The following is an 8,855-nucleotide window of genomic DNA, read 5'->3' as shown; positions in this document are numbered from 1 at the left end:
TCTTGAGGAGGGCGGGCGGGCGGCCGGGGGATCCTCGGCCTCGGTGCCGCCGGGTTGTGCCGAACCGACAGCCCTCGTTCTCGTTGTCACCTCGTTCTCGGTGCCGAACAGCGCGGCCCGAGATGCTGACGCTTGTAACGGGCTCCCCGGTAATGGGCTTTGTGGTCCCGTTAGCGTCCAGCACCAGGGAAGCGTGAGGTGCAGGTTATGGGGTGCGCGCTGGGGAAGAAAGGGACACGTCGGGGTGAGAGTAAATGAGGGAGCGGTGTGTGGGGAGGAGTGGGGATGGAGCAGGGCAGGGAGCACCCTGGGTGCACCCAGTGCCGCCGTGCACAGCCCAGCCCAGCTGGGCGACACACCTGGAGGAAGGCGAGGAGATGCTGTCAGCCCCTGGGCACAGCGGGCTGGGGGCCACCGAGGGGTTTGGGTCCCCAGGGGGGTTCAGCAGCCCCATACCGGCTGCAGACGGGGCCACAACACCCCACATACTGCTGCTGCAGCGCGAACCCCAGTGTCAAACCCACCTCTGGCCTCTGACCCTGCGCCCACCGAGCGCAACCACCACCACTCAGGACAGCATGTGGTGGGTGCAGGTTGCTAAGCCCCGGAGAAGCTGGCACGAGAGCTTGTAACGGGCCAGTGTGTGTGTCAGCACCGAGCTGTGTGCATGCGGTGCCCGGGGGGGATTCACATTCTCCGGGTGCCTGCCCCAGCCCTGTTAGCCTAACGGCAAGTGGCAGAGCAGCCCTGGCCCGGTGACAGCCTGACCTACTTCGGGGAAGTGTCACAGCCCTCAGGCCAGCATCGGAGACCGGGCGCTGTCACCTCCCCCCCAGGACGTGCCAGCTTCACGCCAGCCTCTGCCACCGGCTCCTTAGGCATCGTGCCTCCTTAACCACAGCATTTCCCATCAAGAAATCCAATCAGAAGAGAGGTGATGCTTTTAAAAAAATTATGAAAGCTTTCAAGTTTATTTGCTCTAATTACCCAGCTGGCAGCTCGGGAGGATGAGGAAGTCATCGGGGTATTACTGCCACAAAATAGTCGTAATTGAATCATTCCAGACAATAAACCAGAGGTGGAGGTCGCAGACTGCTTCCGCTGCACCAGACCCCCAACACCCCGAGCTGCTGCAAACACGCTGATACGAGGAGATAGCACCCTAATAACGGCCTGAAACGGCTCATGGAAACTCGTGTCTCAGTGCTGGAAGCCAAGTGTGGGAAAAGTGACTGCAGCACCACTCCCATTTGGGGTGAGCAGACGGTGCTTTGCTTTCCAGGCAGCAGACACCCACCCCACAGCCGGCACCCAGCCACCCCTCTGCCTCAGTCCCCCCCTCGACAGGGCTCACCCACACCACGCTGGGACAGACAGAGCTACATTCACACAAGTCCGGTTTAAGACATTTTATTCCTCTGCATGTTACACTTAGTGTTTAAGAAAATACAGGACCCCTTTTGACATTCATACATTTTTACAGGGGAAAAATAGGTTTCTCTATGAGGGCGGTTATTATGCTTTGGACACTCCCAGGCTGACTCGAGGGGGTCCTCACCCCTCTGTTCCTGAGCATCGCTGCCCCTGTGCCCAGAGCCCAGGCCTGCAGAGCAGAGCTCAGGTGTCGTTTCCTCAAGCTATAAAACACAGCGCCCAGTACTTCCAGTTCCAAATGCCAATAGCTCCTACCAGGATACTGCAAAGGAACAGCTGGGGACAGGGAGTGACCAGACTGCGGACACGAATATTTAAGAGACCCATGTTAGTGTGTGTGACCATCTGTAACAGGGAAACAGGTTAATCCCATTTGCTAGAAACATAGAGGAAATATAAATAAGGGTTCCCCACACTCGTGCATAGTCACAAACAGCTACTGGACACCAGGCTCACGCTGCCTCTGAGCGCTGCCGCATGGAGAGGAAGGGCAGCGAGGCAGAGCTGCTACAAAGCTCAAGGCAAGAAAATCCACAGGCTTTACAAAGAGAGTGCCCCTGCCCACACGCAGCCCCTCTGCCCGGGGCAATGCTGCTAGAGAGGCAGCAAGCAGCAGCTTCTGCTTGGCAGGACGTGTCTTTGCACTGTGTCCACGCCAAAGGCTTCCTAAGAGCAGCGTCGCCCAGGCAGCCGTTAGCTCTAGGCTGCCACAGTGGGCAAGAAATTCAGATTTAAAGATCACTACAGAAAGCAGGTTGAAAAAAGCAGCTGCTGCACTAAGACCTCTATGACCCTACGTGGACTGCTACCTCTAGTCAAAGCTGAGGGCCAGGAGGGAGGGGAAGGCTCACTAGACAAGGCGTTAGACAGCGAGCAGGCTACCTCCCTTGGCAGGGCTGCAGCACATTGGCACTAGCAGCAGCGAACAAAACAGATGTTACGAAAGCTTCTTCCAAGCACCAGCGGACTCCACTTGGACACTGCAGGGAGATGCACATGGAAAAGAAGTGATACTCGAAGGCAAAGGCCTTTCGCTTCGGGACCTCAGGACACCAGCGCAGCTGAACGCACACCGCCACCCTGGCTAAGTCCCTCTCGAGCTCTCTGCCCCTCGTGCCGGTTAAATGCCTCCTGCCCGAGTGCTGGAGGCAAACCACGTGCCAGCGCCCACCCCGCTCTGCCCAGCGCCAATCTCCCGGAGCGCCAGGCCCCAGGGCACCCCATGCCCTTTCTGCTGCTTGCGTTTCTAAAGGGCCGGTGAACACTGTCCGAACCTAGGCCTCGCACGGAGGAATATAAGGTATGAGCTGTACTGGAAGGAAACGAGGAGAAAGTGTCAACAAGAGACGTCTTTGATCCAAGTGGTTCGAACTCCAGTCCGAGCCGAGGGGCAGTTAGCTGGTACCAGGAGAGATTTCTGGGAACTCCTTGTAAATCTCCAAGATGATCAGTTTGTCCATCTGGCACTGCTGCCCCTCCTCCTCCTCCCCTAGGATGCGCTGCAAGATGCCCTGCAGGTCAGAGAGGCGGTGCTGGTGCTGCAGATACGGCGTGGAGCGGATGATGGCGTGCATCAGAGACAGATACTCCATCCTCAGCTGCCAAGTGGGAGGGGAGAAAAAACAGAGAGCACAATGAAAGATTCAAAGTGAGATAAACAAGCATGCCAGCCTCCATTACAGCATGAGCACAGGAACAGCTGCTGCTGCACGACCAGCCAGAGAGCAACTCCAAAGGCACCTGCTTTGCTTAAGGACTCAGTGGTATGGAAAACTGCACTTTTCCCACAGCACCTTAATATTGCTCTTGACCAACTCAAACAGACACACCCCCTCCTTTTGCACTAACAAAAAACAAGAGGTCCCTCCTACTTCTACGACTCACAGAGGGGCCCAAAAGTTGCTGGACAGAAGGGTGCAGACCACCAAAAGCCTGGCAGATGTTTCTTCAAATAACACCTTTCTACGACGGTGTGCCAGGCAGGATAAATCCCCCCTCCTCCTCCCCAGACCCCAAGACAGATTTGGGCACCCAGAAACGTTGTGCCCACCCCAGGACTCCACTCCTGTCTGCATCAGCAGGCCCTACAGAGGACAAGGAAAAACACTATTTCTTAGGGACTGTGCTCCCTTTTTCAAAGCCTACAGCCTCCTGCGAGCACCTTGTCTCCAGGGGAGAGATCAGCGATCTGCCGCACCAGGATGTCTATCAGGACCATCATGTCTGTGTGGTAGAAGATGCTGGCTGTATCCTTGCTGGCAAAGATGTCCTGCAGAAACTTCAGCACTGAGTGCGGCGGCTGAGGCTGATGCTTGAAGATACAAACTGGATCATCTGGAGGTGGCAGAGAGATTGCATTAAGGCCAAGTACTCCTCCCACCTCCTCCATCTTCAGTGTCAACCCCTGCGTTAGGCCCTACAGGATTTGGAGGAGGCTGCCCCTGACTTCTGTGAGCTGCTCCCCGCCCTACAGCTAGCTTTTGTGCTGGCAGACCTCCGTGCCTCACACAAAGCTGTGTAATCAGGATGGCAGCTCTGCAGGGCACCAAGCAGAGTCCAAATTCATTAGCATTAGCATTAATCATTGTTTATGTTTCACCTAACATCCCAGGTGAAAGCTCATTAGTGCATCACCTCCTCTCAGTGCCTCCCCTCCTTGCTCAACAGCTACCACTCATTTTTGCCCTGGTTTATTAAGTCTGGTCGAATGACCCCTCTGAAAAGCCCACCAGGGCCTATGTCAGAGAGACGCTTTCACCATGGAGACGAGGCTAGTACCATCCTGGAAGCACGAAAAGAAACACCTCCAAGTTTAAATTAGCCGTCATGTCCTGTTTTCTACCAAAACACGTCCCTGCAGACCCCAAGAGGGGCTCTAGAACACTGCAGGACCCTCCAGCAGAAGGAGGGCACAAGAGAAGCATCTTCATTAGGTTTTCACCCCCCCCCCCCCTTTCTTCCCCCAGCCCCTCACAGTAAGGTGATCCCTGTAGGGAATCTGGCATGGAAAAGGCTAAACAAAGGCTTTGGGACGAGGCCAGACAGAGGAGCACGGATATCCAGGCTGTCCTCAAGCTGATATAGCATGGAGACTGATTTGCAACCCCAAAGAGAACTATAGCCTGAGTAAGATGAGCTGCAAGCATCACAGGATGAGTTATTTACCAGCAAATCAACAAAATGAATCTCAGGCAGCAAAGCCCCTGTGATCCAGAAGGTATTAGAAAGCACAATAGTGGCATGCAGCACAGGCAGAAATACCTGGCACTGCTCTGCCTGCAGCAATCTCCAGCTTTCTAACAATCTGCCGTGCAAAAGCACTGCACACACAGCGGCTTTCACTCCACGCCTGGAGCAGGCACGGAGCTAACCCTCTGCTGGCAATTTTGAGATGGGAAGTTTCACTCTAAACGGCCTGTCGGAAAGCAGGAACTCCCTCTGGATCTGTCCCCCCGAGCAGCTGACTGCCAGCACACACTGTGGTTTGTGTGCCAGCGCTGACGGAGCCCCGTCTGTCCGAGGACAGAAGTGGCCCAGCACCAGCTTTCCTCCCGACAAGAGCTTGCCTAGAGGCAGCTGCACTGTGAGACGGGGCTGGTCTGACACAGGAACACCACTTTGCATGGAAAAGCTGGCCCAGAGGCCTCTTCTCCCTTCCCTGCTGCAGTCAGTATCGCTTCATTCTTTATGCAGCTCCGTCCTCAGCAATGCAGCCTGTCACCCTCACAAACTCACCGGGAAGCACCGCATCCTGCCCGAGCCCCCAGCTCCTCAGCTACCTGCATCCGACACATCCCAGCCCTTCAGGAGCACCGGGCTCCTCTCCCTGAGTCACCATTAGCTGCGCCCCCCACCAGCCCCGTAACAATGCCACGAACACTCACCTCCCCTGTTCAGCAGCAGCAGCAGCTTCTCCGTGAACGTCTTGACATTCGAGTGCTTGCTTATCGTAGTCATGATCACGCTGTGTTCTGGAACTAGGGTAGAAACCTCATTCAGCACATGCCTTTGTTTGCTGAGACCACAGTAACACCACCACCAACAAAAAAAAAAAAGCAGCAGAGGGCTCCTACTCCACATCGTTGCTCTGGGGAGCTACCGGGAACCAGCGTGAACCAAAAAGCTTCAGCCCCCCAGAACGGACAAGCAGGGAAAGGGACCGATAGGAGAGGTGAAACAAGTCTGGAAGCAATGCATTAAATAATTAGGTCTCTCTGTGTGCATCAGATTCACATGTGGGCTTCAGTTCAGCAGACCAAAATACCTTGCAGAGGCTTTATATTGTGGAACGTGGCCCCTGCTCACAGCCCTCTGAAGCCAAGGGCTCCTCTCTCCAGCACCTTCACACTCTGCATCAGCAGTGCCCCGCTGGAATTTACTGCCTTGCAAGCTCTCACAAAAGGTGACGGCCAGCTCCTAGAAGCATGCCAGAAGGGAAAAGTACTTCTTCCCAACACTCAGCACTGGGCTGTGCCACAGGAAGGGTTGAAGAGTTCCTCCGGGAGATGTCCCCTGACCTGCTTTGGGGGTGACTTCTCGTAGCTAAAATACACTCGCCCCAGCAGACCTCATGCACATCAGTGTGCCTGCTGAGAAGCATCCGAACAGCACAGTGTGGCTACTTCTGCATCGGGATTGGCGACCCTATAGTATTTCATGGGCTGTGAAGGGTTTTAGGCTCCTTCACATTGAAAGGCATCAATATAATTCATTTTAGCAGATCTTTTTTTTTTTTAAACTAACTCCACACAATTGAAATAAAAGACAGATGAACCTTGCAGACAGAGGAATAAAAATTCCATCCACTAATAAGCAACCTGAAAATCATTTAACATGTTCTTAGCATCAGAGAACAAGTCACCACTCTTGGCTACACCCCAGGTGGGCAATAATCCCCCAGAAACACACTGCCTGTCATGCATTATTGCCTAATTACTGCAGTCAGGAAGTATACGGGTAGCTGTGAGAAGGTGTAATGAACTAAAGCAGCAGAGACTATGCTTGATCAGCCTCTGTGCAATCAACTTTCACATGAAATTAGAAACTTTCCCACAAATATTAATGAAGCACAACTCAAGATAACAGGTAAATTACTGGACATGTCCTTGTTCCTTTATCCTCCCCTCTCTCCACAAAGCCAAGGATAAAGGCATGAAGCTGACCAAGAGGAAATAATTAAAAGACCACTGGAGCAATAGGAGGTTTTGCACACTCAGGGTGAACAAGTGGCCTCTCTTACCAGGACATGGCACTACTCCAGTCATCCAACAGCAGACTTTGAAGCTCACAGACAGCCCTGCCAGATAGGGCAAATGCTCTTCTCTGGGGACCAGGGGTTTTGTCTATTAAGGAGCTCAGCAGGGAAGGGAGGATTGAGAATGAGGGGAGCCAGGAGAGTGTGCAGCTCAGGCTAAGGTTGAAGAGCCTGGCCCCAGTGCATGAGCACTGAATGAAGCGCAAGAGGTGCAGCGACGTAAGCAGGTCTGTAAAGACCTACAAAAAGCAGACGACTTTCTTTTTGGACTGATTTCAAGAAATGCCCATTGGAGCATCTTCTCTTCCAAATTAACTGTGCCTGAGTCAGCCACGTGCACGCTCTACAAGCACAGGCCAGCAATTGCTTTGATCCAGCCAGCTTGCAAGTATGGAGAGAAATCCACTGGGCTTCAGAGGGTCACAGCTGGTTGGACATGGGCTCTCAGGCTGTTCTTTCCTCTGGGGTTTTGAACAATATTGAACAACATAAAAGCCTTGGGGGAAACAGTGTACTGCCAGAGGCTATGGGAGCCGGACAGGTTATCACAGCACCTTTAAGTCCCAGGGAGATTCAGCATCCCCATTCTTCATCCCCTTGCTGCTCCAGACCACTGAAATCCTGCCAAGGCAGAACAGCACCAAACCAACCTGGAATGTGGAGATTGAAGGCCAAAAGGACGTTGACAAACAAGTCAGGCAGCTGGTCAGTGGTGTCTGAGGGCAGCCCGTCCTCAATCACGTCCAGCAAGAACTGCACAAACTGAGAGTTGAGATGTTCTGCACAAGGAGAAAGATGGGCATTTACAGCACTGTGAAAATAAACCAAGTAACAAGGGACCGTGCAAACCACTTCCCCATGCTTTTATGCTTAAAACCATTAGTAGAGTGCCAGTGTCAGCCACCAGGGAATTAACAAATGTCTTTGTGCAAGAGACAAATGACTCAGAGAACTACCCACAGTTCAGACAAATGCTGAATGTTGGTCTCCCACTGGCAATTTTTTGGAGTAAATAAAATGCCAAATTCTGCTTTAGCTGTTGTTCCAGCATCACTGCTACCAAGGAAGGCTTCAGATAGGAAGAGATTTGTATTCTTGACCACTGGTCTAATCCGTCTGTTTAAAAAAGAATAATCATCCAGATCATTAGTAATAACCCATTTTTCAATTTAGCTATTAAGAAAGCTCAGGAGCTCATGCAAATAAGTCCACCTGCTGGAAATAATTGCCAGGGTTACACGAGGAGAGAAAAGCAGGAGATGTGGAGGCTCACTCCTCAGTCCCTGCTGCACCGGCTTAAATCTTGTACGTGTTTATTGGGGTGTTAAGGTGAAGCTGCTGAGGAAATGATTATGAAAATCTCTACTGTGTTTCTATAGGAAAACTGAGGAAAACTGAACCCAGAGCTTCCCAAGTATTGGGAAAACAATACCTGGCCAAGGAAAGAGACAGGCAGAGAGTGCTTTCTAGCTGAAGGTTGGAATGAGAGGACAATGGATAAAACAGATCTGGAACATTTGCACTTCCCTATTGATTGCAATACTCTCAATCATCTCTGCTCTCACTAAGAGCTTGAAACTCAAAGGGCTGCACCACACTGTTACAAGGAGAGCAGGGAGAGGCCACATTATGCAGCTGATGGATTTAGTGGGCGTTCGTGGAACAATCTGGACTCAGCCTCATCAGCAGACGGAATGTCTCAGACAAATGAGGCGCGTGTTATCCTGAAGGACAGCAGTAAAAAAAAATATTTGGATAAGTATGCCACTTAGCCATAAGTGATGGGCCAAACTGCATCTTCTGCAGCATGGCATCAGCCCTCCACTGCTCCAACCCAGACTCATGCTGCTCGTTCTGAAAATCTGTCACCTCAGCTCAGTGTTTCCAGCAGGCAGGCTCTAGTGGTGAAGAGCAGACCCCATTCTTGCCTTGCTGATGCTGAGCCCTCCCCTAGCTGTCCCTGATTTGGCCACCAGAAAAGCTCCCTCTCTTCTCCTGTGCCTGCTGACGTGCCCTAAATGTCCCAGCATCAGCTCTGCCATCCTACCCAGCCGCGAGCACGTGCCACTCTTACCGTAGTGATGATAGGGAAGGGGCTCCCCCATGGAGAATATCATTGCCAGCACCAGGGCAGAGTAGCACATCTTCTGATGATCTGCAAGACAAA

The 8,855-nt window shown here is 52.5% G+C and overlaps 1 protein-coding gene across 2 annotated transcripts in view; it reads right to left on the bottom strand.

Annotated features, from left to right (window-relative positions):
- Positions 1-1,394: 1,394 nt before the first annotated feature.
- Positions 1,395-8,855, bottom strand: part of NCKIPSD (NCK interacting protein with SH3 domain) — a 48,637-nt gene continuing 41,176 nt past the window's right edge. For both annotated transcript variants that reach the window (XM_083795344.1, XM_083795345.1), the window contains exons 9-13: positions 8,763-8,843; positions 7,339-7,467; positions 5,319-5,411; positions 3,596-3,768; positions 1,395-3,032 (exon numbers count right to left, since the gene is read on the bottom strand). In XM_083795344.1, the coding sequence (XP_083651470.1) occupies positions 2,829-3,032; positions 3,596-3,768; positions 5,319-5,411; positions 7,339-7,467; positions 8,763-8,843 (680 nt within the window). In that variant the 3' untranslated portion in view covers positions 1,395-2,828. The remainder of the gene's footprint in view (positions 3,033-3,595; positions 3,769-5,318; positions 5,412-7,338; positions 7,468-8,762; positions 8,844-8,855) is intronic.

The sequence above is a fragment of the Anser anser genome (genome assembly GCF_964211835.1).
Source record: "Anser anser genome assembly, chromosome: 12".
Taxonomy (NCBI): Eukaryota; Metazoa; Chordata; class Aves; order Anseriformes; family Anatidae; genus Anser; species Anser anser.
Note: the sequence above shows the minus strand (reverse complement) of the source record. Positions and strands in the feature narration are given on the sequence as shown.